Below are 12109 nucleotides of genomic sequence, written 5' to 3'. Positions count from 1 at the left end.
CACGCTGTCTTCCAGGGGGCTCCGTCCCCTGCTCGGATTGTCAGGTGACCTTCGTGAACCTCAAGTGCGACTCGTCGAAGAAGGGCAAAGGCCGCCGGGCCCGCAATTCCCCCAACAAGGAGGTGACACGCATCACTCTGGAGTTTGAGGCGGAAATCAAGCTGGAAGAGGTCACAGGTAGGGGACAGGGCTGGGAGGACTGGCTTTCCCAGAGTTCATTGGGCCTGAAGAGATGGCAGGTCAAGCTGAGGCATACGTTCAGCCCCAGGATGTGCCACGTGAGGTGAGAAGCTGGGCTGTCCCAGAATGCGCTGGAGCTGAGGTGAGCCCCCATGGCAGCAGGAGCTCTGGCTTTCCCAGTGTGCTCTGGGGCTGAACCCTTGGCAAGCTGAAAGGAGCAGAAAGCTCTCTGGGAATGTTTGCCTTGTGCTTTTATCTCCCCTGGCAGCTGCCCCCACAGCATGTTCTGTGGCCTGTGTGAAATGAGCTTGACGGTTCCCAGACTCCCTCCTTCTGGACAGCATCTGTGTCACCAAAACCATCCTTTTGTCTTGGGGTGACTGGTTCCCCTCACTGGCAGAAAGGCCAGAGGCCAAGGATTGAATAAGACCCTGGAAACTGAACCCCACCTGCACCTCTAGAAGGGGCTTCCCTAAGACGTGGACGAAGGCGGGGAGAAGGAATTTGCTAGTGTGCTGGCCAGGTATAGCTCCTCCTGCTGTCCACAGTGCAGCTGTAACCATTACATCCACAGCCATCCCTGGCCTGTGACAGGCACTACAAGAGGTGGAGAATAGAATAGACAGGGGCCCCCCTGATCCAGCTGAAGATGCCCCCTTCCTGCTTGAGTTACCCCCACTCCCTCTGACACCTGACAGCAGATTGCTCAGAAACCACCTGCCTAACCTTTGCTGGAAGCAGGGAGGACCAGGTCCTCTGCTTTCCCTGTGCTCACTCTGATAGCCTGTCCCTCTCCCCTCATCTGCCCCGTCTCTCACCTCCAGCCAGCTGCAATATCAACTGCCTGCGTCAAAGGGTGGAGAAGAAGCTGAAGTCGGCAATCAAGGCCCTGAAGAAGTCCATAAACCAGGAGCGATTCCTGATCCGCTTCTCAGACATGGAGTACGAGGTGGCCCGGAAGCTCAGCGTGTCCCCGGAGAGGCAGGAGAGCTGTGGGCCAGGACAGCAGAGGCTCGGATCCAAGTGTGGTAAGGGCACAACCGGGGGGGCTGGGGACCTCGGCAAATTGCCCGTGTACCTGTAGGCCCCTCGGGCTAAGCTACATCTCTATCACCAGTGCTCCTGGCAGCAACATGTGCTGATGGTGGGCAGTAGGTGACATTACCGTGTGTTCTCTCATTAGAGGCGCTGACTTCTCAATGTGAGGAGCCAGCACCCTGAGGGCCTCTCACCTGCAGAAGGCACATTAAGAGGAACACGCTGGGAGTTCTCGCTACATGTGTCCCTAACGGGTCTCCCTCTCTTAGTTAGCTGCCTGCAGGGAACGTATTACCACGGCCAGATGGAGCAGTGTGTCCCTTGCCCCCCAGGGACCTACCAGGAGAAAGAAGGCCAGCTCTCTTGTGACCTTTGCCCCGGAAGCGATGCGTACGGCCCGGCCGGAGCAACAAACATCACCACCTGCGCAGGTGTGGTACGGGGCTGATAGGTGGCTGTTTGTGACCTCAGGGGCAGGCTGGCCAGGGAACCAGGAGCCACTTTGTGGTTGTGGCTTTCTGGCATGCTTGTTCACCTCTCCCATGGGGCCAATAAGGGCCTTCAGGTGTGCTGGGCGTTCCTGGGTGGGGTTGGGAGCACTAGGAGAACCAGAGCAGCTGGGAGGCTTGGGGCTTTCATGCTGCACTGCAAAGAAAGCAATGTGGACCTTGCTAAAGGCCTGGGCATCGGGTATGAAACCAGCAGTGTATGGTCATTGCATTGCCTGGGTGCAAACTGGTCCTTGGAGCTGTGCCTTGACTCTCCATTCAGAACAGGACAGGGTAGAAACATAAAGAGGGAAGCCCAAGTGCCCAGGCAGGATGGAGGCATGGCAGAGTGACTGCCGGGGAGCTGCCGCTTTTGGCTCTTCTTCCTGCAGGATAGACTTTAATGCATTCCAGTCCTGAGTCACAGGGGTGGGACTTGTGAGACAGACCCCGGGAGGGGCTTGGATCCAGCGCATTTTATCAGACCCACCCCCCAAAGTGCCGGGGAGAAGGAGACAGAGACTCTCCCCTGTTTCTGTGGTTTTTGGCTGCTAGCACAGCTGGGGTTCTTAGAGGCTGCTGCAAATAATAATAGCAATAATAATAATGATCGGGCTAAACAGTTCTGGTTCTGATCTGTCTGCAGCTATTGCCATGGGGTCATGTTGCTACATGGGCAACCAGGTGGTCATTTCCAGGCTGATGTAAGGTGCCTACCATTAATGGGGCTGCCCCACTGATCCCTAGGGCTCCCTGTTTCTGGGGTTTGGCACAGGTCACAGGCAGGCCTGACCCCCATCTCTCTTTGATTTCGGAATGGGCCTTAGGTCAGTGTCCCCCTGGCCAGCACTCCGTGGATGGCTTCATCCCCTGCCAGCTGTGTCCCCGGGGCACCTACCAGCCCGAAGCTGGGCGAGCTTTGTGCTTCCCTTGTGGTGGGGGGCTGACCACCAAGCACGAGGGAGCCTTCTCCTTCCAGGACTGTGATACCAAAGGTACGTGCGAGCCAGCCGCCCGGGTGGCAGCTGGAAGGGGAGAGCTGTAGCGGGGCAGCTCCGGTGTGGTTGGGTAGCTGAATTCCCAGAACTGAACCTGCTTTGTTATCACTGCATCACCTGACCCACCCTGTATCCTCCGCTCCCCAGGCCCCAGCACAGCAGGGACTGAGGCTATGAGGCAGGAAACTTTCCTTTTGCAAAATGTTGAGTGGGGAACCAATCCCACTGTTGTTTCACCTCATCCTCAGCTCTACTCTGATGTCCTGGGTGTCTCCCCAGCCTATCATCCCTCCTCCTTCCCTCCACTGTCAGCCCCAGCTCCCTCTGGCTGTGCTGCCCAGACTCTCCCTTTCGCCCTGCACATCCATCCTTTACCAGGACTCGGCTTTGATCACCTCCACTCACCCGCCCTGTCCCATGCGAACCGCTCGCCTCTGAGACGGCAGCCCCCTTGAGAAGCGACGTGCTTGTCGCGCCAGCTGGCCCAGCCGTCGTACACGTCTGCCAGCCCCAGCACAAAACCCACCTGCCCGCCCTTTAAATCACCGTGCCAAGGCAAGGGAGAATGGGTGGAGTGTCCTGCAGGGCAGTTCTATCGCCGCATGGGTGAGTTCAGTACCCCAGAAATACTCTCGCAAAGGAGCACTCCGGCGTTATCCTGTAAGGCAGTGCTTGGCAACCTGCGTCACCTTGGGGCACGCCTCAGCGCTCGTTAGAATTTCACGGCACACCCAATATATATGACCCAATCCCCCTCCCCTCCTCCAGAGCCAGGCACCCCCAGCCCCAGCCCCCTCAACTCCCCTGCTCTAATTGAGTGCCGCCAACTCGCCAGAGCCACAGCCACTGCTGCTTGCCCCCACGCGCTTCTCCCACTACGCAGCGGGGCATGCGCGCGGGGCACTCCCGGCACGCCGCCCTGAGGCACACCGTTTCCAGAGCACTGCAGTGTGGGACTCCAGGAGTGCCGTGTTGGCCTTACAAGGCTGTGTGATATCTTGGGCCGTTAGGCTACAGCCACACAGCCCAGTTATTCTGAGATAACAGCTGGGATTTCAACAGAACTTTGCTGTCGTCTCCGCGACGCGCACGCTCTTTTGAAAGGAATCTGAAATAGCGGGTGCCTTATTTCGAAATCCGGAAACCTCGTTGCAGAAGGAATAGCACCTGTTTCGAAATAACTCTTTCAACTATAACTGTGGCAACCCTCAAATACACCAGAGAGGGAGCCGAGTTAGCCTGGACCTTCAAAAAGAGCAATAAGCCCTGTGGCATTTTAGAGACGAACAGATATTTTGCAGCATAAGCTTTTGCCCACGAAAGCTTATGCTCCAAAATATCCGTTGGTCTACAAAGTACCACGGGACTTCTTGTTAATCTTGAAATAAGCGGCGCTTTTCCCTGTCTTCACAGCGCCTGTTTCGAAACAGTTAGTTTGAAATCGGCACCATTTCGAAATAAGCGCTGCGTGCAGGGCCCGTGTATTTCAAAATAGGCAAGTGATGTTTGTGCGTAGTATAACCTTTCGAAATAGGGCTGCTGAGTAGATGCAACCTTACTGTGTTGAATAATAACAGTGTAATAACTGGGTTGTTATTTCAGGCTAAGCTTTATTAGAGGAAATCTGGTCTGCTGAGTTTTTCAGTTAGCAGTGCAGTGACCAATGTCTCCTCTTCTGCACGGGTGGCAGATTGTGGGGATTAATGCAAAATCCAGGGCGGGGGCTGGCTGCAGCAGCAACAGTGAGAGAAAATAACCATTGTAAGCAGAAAGTTCTTGGCAGCCTAAATTAACAGCTCGAAGGAGCTGTGGAAGGACTTTCCCAAAGCTCCCAGGTGCACCTGAGAATACCCGTATTGCTTAAAATGACAGGTTCCTTGCACAGAGCTTCTGGGAGACGGGAACCTGAATTCCTGGGGTCTTCTCTCAGCTCTGCCGTGGACTTGCTGCTTGGCCTGGGGCAGGACATCTAACTTCCCTGGGGTCGTTTCTCCGACTTTAAAGCAGGGGAAATACTCACTTCCCACCAAGGGGTGGCAGAGTTGGGGGGAATGGGCACCAGAAGTCGGCTGCCCTGGTCATTCATGTTTAATAAAACACTTGATTGGCTGAGCAATGAGAGCGGTAGCTCCTTGACATCTGGGAGTGACTGGCTGAGCGTTCATCCCCTACCCTGATCACTGATTGTACATGTCCCTTTCCCCTCGCCACAGTTCAGTGCTCCCCGGGCCATTACTACAACACGAGCGTTCACCGCTGCATCCGCTGTGCCGTGGGCACCTACCAGCCAGACTTTCGCCAGAACTACTGCATCGCCTGCCCCGGCAACACCACCACGGACTTCGACGGCTCGACGGCTGTGTCCCAGTGTAAAAGTATGCTCCTCCAGCAGCCCGAGTGCTGTATGCAACAGTCTCTGCCAGTGGCTGGGTTTTCCTGCTGGTGTCCTGGATGGTGTCCATCCAGCTGGCCCTGGCAGGAGGCCACCTTCTCTTGCTGTTTCCCCTCACTCACTCCCAGTCCTGTGCACAGACAGCTGCATCCAATGATGCGTACATATGCCTGTATACACCCCCCCACTTCCATGCATCTGTATGCCCCCTGCACATGTGCAACCAGTCAGTGCCTGGGCACGCTTTGCAGGCTGACCCCCTGGTCTGTGCATGCACAGGCATGCAATCCCATGCACACGTGAGTATCTGTGACCATAGGTGCATCCGTAGACACAGAGAGCCCAGCATTCCAGTGCTGGCCGGCATGGAATGTCTGGGATAGCCTGATCCAGTACCTCTGTCCTCAGCTCGTTGCCTGACACCCCCATGTCGGTGACGCGTGTGCTCCATCCTTGCTGCCTTGCAGACCGCCAGTGCGGAGGGGAGCTGGGTGAGTACACCGGCTACATCGAGTCTCCCAACTACCCTGGAAACTACCCCGCCAACGTCGAGTGCACCTGGAATATCAACCCGCCTCCGAAGCGCAAGATCCTCATCGTGGTCCCCGAGATCTTCCTGCCCTCCGAAGACGAGTGCGGAGACGTCCTGGTCATGCGGAAAAACTGTAGGTAACCGATTGCTGTGATGTGGCCGTGCCGGGCAATGGGGGTGCTGGGTGGTCCTGTGAGAGTGCCCTGCTCCCATGCAGTCTAGTCTGTGGGCACCTCCAGGAGCAGCGAAGTCCTTTTCCAAGCCCAGGGATTTTGCAGGAGAGAGTCGCAGCTCTGCATGTTAACGTGATGGATCCCTAAAGAGCTGCCTTCGCTGCTGGCTTCATCCCAGGTAGAATGAGTTTGGGGCACTTAGTCTAAGGGAGTGGAGTTTGCAGGGAGTAGAGCCACACCCCTCCCCCCACTTGCAACTGACTACCTGGTGCTGGCTTCCCTGTTAAATCCACTGCAGAGCCGGGTATATGGACATCACTAAAGGCCCCTGGTTGTGTGGCACTCACCTCACCTGGCCGCAGGCAAGGAGGAGATGAAACCAGCTTGTCTAGCTGCAGGTTCGTGACTGCCATGCAGCTCCTGAAGAAAGCTAGGCTGCTTCCCATCCAGATGTCATCCCAGGTTGCTCTGGGAATAGTGAAGCCATCCTCTGGCACCCTGAGGGAACACTCCCTGGGGAGCTGTGCAGGCTGGAAGCAGCTGCTGAGGCTTGCCTACCTAATCCCCAGGTGTGGTGTTTCCTTAAGGCACTGTAGTGTTGCATCAGCAGATGCCCACACTACCGAATCTCAGTCCTGTCAGGAGAAAAGCCCCAGCTCTGTGTTCACGTAGGGGGCCCTAGGATTAATTGACTCCGTAGTGAGCCCACATCTGGAGTATTGCGTCCAGTTCTGGGCTCCCCAGTACAGAAAGGATGTGGATAATCGGAGAGGGTCCAGCAGAGGGCACCCAAAATGATTATGGGTCTGTATTAGATGGCTTATTAGGAGAAGCTGAGGGATTTCGGCTTATTTAGTTTGCAGAAGACACGTGGGGGTGATTTAATAGCAGCCTTCAACTTCCTGAAGGGGGGCTCTAAAGAGGATGGAGAGAGGCTGTTTTCAGTAGTGACAAACAGCAGAACAAGGAGCAATGGTCTCAAGTTACAGAGGGAGAGATATAGGTTGGATATTAGGAAAAACTAGTTCACCAGGAGGGTCGTGGACACTAGAATGTGTTACCTAGAGAGGTGGTGGAATCTCCATCCCTAGCGGTTAAGTCCTGGCTTGACAGGGTCCTGGCTAGGATGATTTAGTTGGGGTTGATCCTGCTTTGGGCAGGGAACTGGAAAAGATGACCTCCTGAGGACCCTTCCAGCCCTAGGACTCTATGATTCTGTACTCAGCACTACTGAACATCGGGCCCCCAGTTGACCGACACTGGCCACTCAGCCTCTGGGCCCACCTCTAAAAGTGTTGCGTTCAGTGCCCTCGCTGCATGGTGGAGGCAGGCGGCCCCTGGAGTAAGGAGTGGAGCCAGGGCCCTGCAATCAGCCTCAGCCCACCTGTTCCCGTCACACACCCCTTTCAGCCAGGAGACCCCTGCACCCAAAATACTGAAACCAAAAGTTCCCTGCAGCTGGGTGAGGCTGAATGATTCCAGGCAACCCCTGATCCTGTGCTGTTCCCTTCCGCAGCTTCCCCCTCCTCCATCACCACCTACGAGACGTGTCAGACGTACGAGCGGCCCATTGCTTTCACCGCCAGGTCCCGCAAGCTGTGGATCAACTTCAAAACCAGCGAGGCCAACAGTGCCAGGGGCTTTCAGATCCCCTACGTCACCTACGACGGTAAGTGGGGGACCACAGGATGGATGGTGCAGGAGAGTCTGAGTTTGTGAGTGGACAGCAAGAGCAGGAATGGGACGGGCGTGGAAGTACTCAGAACTCAGGCGCCAGGTTTCTATTCCCAGTGCTAACATGTAGTCTCAGAAATCTGCCACTGAGCAGTGTAAAGGGACTTGATTCCTGCAGATGATATTACGTGCGCAAAAGAACAATGTTAAGGCCTTGTGAAGTCAAGCACTCGAAAGTTAGGAAATACCAGAATTGAGCCTATGTGCCTACCCTTAACCCAGCCCTTTGGGCATGTGCATTATGATTACAGTCTCTGATTACATGATCATCTGCTATTTTTACACCAGTGCCTGGGTGCAGCAGGGGGTCACTGAAAGCTCAGACCAGGCAGTTTCCCTGTTCTTCATTTAAGTGCCTGGCCCCATACTTCACACAGTCCACAGCACCTGAGCAGCTTTGCAGGGCAAGTATCAGAGGGGTAGCCGAGTTAGTCTGAATCTTCAAAAACAAGACGTCCTGTGGCACCTTATAGACTAACAGATATTATGGAGCATAAGCTTTCGTGCACGCATCTGATGAAGCGGGTCTTTGCCCACGAAAGCTTATGCTCCAAAATATCTGTTAGTCTTCAAGGTGCCACACACTTGTTGTTGTTTTTGCAGGGCAAGTCCTGCTCAGCCGCAGGCAGGGACATACTCAGGGTGCCTGATTTTTTTTTTTTTTTTTTTTGCAAAACAGTTCAGCCTGAGGCAGACACCTGGCTTGGGGGATTTCAGCTCAAACAGTATGGCAAAGTTATCAGCCATTGAAAACAGAGTCTTATAGTGGAACAGCTCAGGCAATCTTAATACCAGGCTACCAACCCGGCTTCTAACGGAACATGGTTCATGCCTGTGCGCCTGTCAGGAAGTTTTGCTGTACCGTACTTGTCTAGGCACCGGGAAGGGAAATAAAGCATTAGAAATGAGACTTAAGAAGTGACCAGTTAGTAAATAATCATTTTTAATACTGTAAACCAGAGGTCAGCAACCTTGCCGAGGCAGAGGGCCAAAATTTGAACCTTTGACCTCCATGTATGGTGCGAGTGCCGGTAATAGTTTTTAAAATCACTAATAGTCCTTCTTTCAACAGCTTCATTTATAAATCAACCAAGATGCAGAGCTTTACTGTTCAGGGGGTGGTTGGCAGCATTCACTGGTCTTTTGTTAATCCACAGGCGGCCTGGCTTTGATCAAGCTCCCAGCTGCATGGGGGAGGAGGGGCAGGGTTGAGCACCCACTTGGAGCGCCGAAGAAAATCAGCTCATGCGCTGCTCTTGGCACTGCTGCAAATGTTTGTAAAGTGTCTCCCAAATCTGCCCTTCCTCTCCCAATCCAGGTGGTTCTTTTGCTGTTCTCACCCAGCTGGTTTTGGACCTTGCTGGGTAATTAACTGCCTCACCCAGGCCCAACCTTCCCCCCAGCCCTCCTGCACTTGCCCTGGGCTCAGTTCAGCAGCTGGTCCCAAGGCCTCAGGACTGACCTCATGGCCTACTGTCCTGCCTCCAACTGCTTTCTTGGCCGCAGAGTTGCCTCAGCCCTGCCATGCACCTGTCCGGGACATTCTAAACTCATCCCAGGGGAAGGTGTCCTGCCTGACCTCTTAGTTTCTTGACATACATGAATACGTGAGATTGGTAACATCTGTGTTGTGCATGGCGTGGGACCCTCCCCAGCTTTTGTGGCTCCCGCTCCAGACAAGTGGGAGGCAAACGGCCATGTGCAGAGTGAAGCATTTCCGCTCCTGGCAGAGTACACTCTCGCTGCTTCGTGGAGTCCAGAACTCCACCCTTCCAGTGGCATCCTGTGGCCAAGTTAGCCGTGCGTGGGCGCTGCCTGCTTTCCTCATGCCTGCCTTTCTCACTTGGCCTTGCAGAGGATTATGAACAGCTGGTGGAGGATATCGTGCGGGACGGCAGGCTCTATGCTTCCGAAAACCATCAGGAAATATTGAAGGTGAGAGCCTCCGCGGGTGTTCCTTCAACCCCAAGTCATTGGCGAGCTCTGCTCCCCTTGCAAGGGGGGAAATGGGGTCTAGAGGTTAGCGTGTGGGCCTGGGAAGTGGGACTTTTGGGTTCTGTTCCCAGCTCTACCACTAACTTTCCAGCTGAGTCGCTTCCTTTTTGCACGACCTATCTGTTCAGTGGTTACTCCTAGTGCTGCCCCTGTCCTGACATCTCTAACACACTCCCGGTATTCACAGGTGTGTCCTGGGAACCAAAATAAGGCACCCAGGATTAGAATTCATCTACTGAAGCACAGTGGCTTATCTTGCGTGCCCACAAGCCTGCCCCGTTCTGCATACACTCCTTGGACTCTGTTGCTTGTTGATTTTCTCTGGAGCTGCTGGCTTGCATTCTGTATTATCTTGTTAGAATTGACAGAGGCAGCCTTGGCTAGTAGCTAGAGCAAGGGACACTGAGTCAGGAGATCAGAGTTCCATTCTCAGTCCTGCCACTGGTACCCTCTGTGCCCTTGGGGCAAGGTATTCAGGTGCTCTGTGCCTCTTTTCTCCATATGTGAATTAAAGCACTTGTGCTTGTTGGATCCATGCATTAATAACACAAAGGTGGCATGCTCTTCGAGACCAACCATCACTCAGACCGCATCCATTATGCTTTGATGGTGGGTACCTGGAGGTGATGTGACTGGTTTGCTTCCCATGCAGGACAAGAAGCTGATGAAGGCTTTCTTCGACGTGCTGGCTCATCCTCAGAACTACTTTAAGTACACGGAGAAGCACAAGGAGATGCTACCACGCTCGTTCATCAAACTCCTCCGCTCCAAAGTCTCCAGCTTTCTCAGGCCTTACAAATAGCCCCCAGGCATTTCCACCTGCCTCATGGGCCACCATCCAGCCAAGGAAACTTTCTTTTGCGCTTATTTGATGGTTTTGGGTGTTTATTTTTCTAACCAGCTTTTGAAACAAACAGAATCCCCATCTCTCACTATGCAGACTACTTTAACGGATTTCTCCTTGGCTTTCTTCAAACTCATCTCAGTGCTGACTTGATCTCCAGCAGTGGTGGTCCGTAATCTCAAGGCATCCCATGCTCAGTTCTTTTGCTGTGGAGATGCAGCTCATAGAGATTACCAGTCCCAGAGGGCAAAGCTCCTTCTCAGCCCAAGTGGCTTCTGTATGCAGAGGCAGCCGCATCCTGCTGTTTTGTACGACTTCAGTGCAGGCACTCTGGTTGCCTTTCCGACTCTTTGAACAGCCTTGATTTCTACGCATCTGCATACCCATCCGTCTCCGTTCCTAGGAGCCGTAATCACACCTGCAGTCAGCTGCACACCTGGGATATGGTTGGTAAGTTTATTCTCGCAGTAGGGTTTTCTCCAGCTGCCAAAGCAAAGTTGCTGCAGCCAGAACAGGCTGTATCTCAAAGAACAGAGCACAGAGGAAGCCCTGAATGTGGAAGGTAATGCCTTATTTATCGCAGTGTTGTGCTTTAAAAAGAAAATCAACACAGCTTTGCCTGGGGGGATGGGGAAAAATACATTTTTAAAAACATATTTAAAAATAAAAAAAGACCAAGCTGAAAAGCGTCACTGCAAATGGCGGTTCCAGTGGGCAGACGATCTGTAGGTCTCCAGGGAGCTGGGTTGGTCTCTCTGCATCTGAAAAAAGCATGGCCAAGCCATGTTTTTGTAGAACAGTGGAGGAATGGGAGGAGAAAGGTAATTAACGAGAAGTCTTTCAAATGGATTCATGGACACTCATGCGAAGAGGCCAGACTCTCTTACCAGCTCTGCCAAAGAGTGACTCGTCCAGAGAAGAGCAAGCGATGTGAAAAGCAGGAGTAAGTGTTTGTGCACTAGGATATCACCCTTCCTACCTTTTTCATATGTATTAAGTGCAATCACGTGAGTCTTCTTTATATTATGTAGAGGGAAGTTTTTTAATACTAGAAACGACAATATTTATAACCTTCCTGAGAAAGGAAAATGTTAGTCACAGAAAAACAAAAACAAACCAAGGCCTCAGTTAACGGTGACCTGACATGATGAGGTTTTCAGACTTTGGAAGCTTTTCTTCTGGCATTTGTCCCTAAGAAGACAAATCCTCTTGATTTTTCCTTTTATCACTGATGCTTTCATTCCCCCACTCAGCCCCAATCTGTTGAGTCTTTGCCAGGTGGCTGGAAAGCACATCTTTTCCTGTCCACAAGTGACTCCTGTGTAATGAGTTTGTGCTTGGTCTCTGCTAGCAGATGCAGTTACCAGTTACACTCTTCCGCTCTGCAGCCTGAATTCCAGAATTCAGAAGGCAACTCGAAAGGCTCTCAAACATCGTTGGTCGGACTAACAGATCCTCTCCATTAGCTGCAGTAATACAGACACTTATCTTGTCACTGGTAAGCCCCCAGGCATGAATAGCCCAATCCTCCTCCCGTTTGCCCTCATGCAAATCAGGAATAACTCAACGAGGGGCAAAATGAGGCTCCAGACGTAGCTCACAACCCCGCAGAATAGATCAGATTCCCAGCCCCAGAGAGCGGTGGTGACGTATAAGACACTGAAGCTAGTTTGTTCCAGTGCAGATTCCCATCACACTTGCTGTCTGTTGTGTGTCAGCCCATTGCAAATTTGTT

General features: G+C 53.1%; 1 protein-coding gene across 1 annotated transcript in view; it reads left to right on the top strand.

The window, feature by feature from the left end:
* Window positions 1-10332, top strand: part of SCUBE3 (signal peptide, CUB domain and EGF like domain containing 3) — a 102313-nt gene extending 91981 nt beyond the window's left edge. Inside the window, exons 15-23 of the mRNA XM_074977308.1 lie at window positions 16-177; window positions 1005-1208; window positions 1488-1649; window positions 2534-2701; window positions 4918-5079; window positions 5564-5761; window positions 7318-7470; window positions 9391-9470; window positions 10183-10332. Of these exons, the coding sequence (XP_074833409.1) occupies window positions 16-177; window positions 1005-1208; window positions 1488-1649; window positions 2534-2701; window positions 4918-5079; window positions 5564-5761; window positions 7318-7470; window positions 9391-9470; window positions 10183-10332 (1439 nt within the window). The remainder of the gene's footprint in view (window positions 1-15; window positions 178-1004; window positions 1209-1487; window positions 1650-2533; window positions 2702-4917; window positions 5080-5563; window positions 5762-7317; window positions 7471-9390; window positions 9471-10182) is intronic.
* Window positions 10333-12109: the final 1777 nt, after the last annotated feature.

This window comes from Carettochelys insculpta, chromosome 26, assembly GCF_033958435.1.
Source record: "Carettochelys insculpta isolate YL-2023 chromosome 26, ASM3395843v1, whole genome shotgun sequence".
Lineage (NCBI taxonomy): Eukaryota > Metazoa > Chordata > Testudines > Carettochelyidae > Carettochelys > Carettochelys insculpta.
Note: the sequence above shows the minus strand (reverse complement) of the source record. Positions and strands in the feature narration are given on the sequence as shown.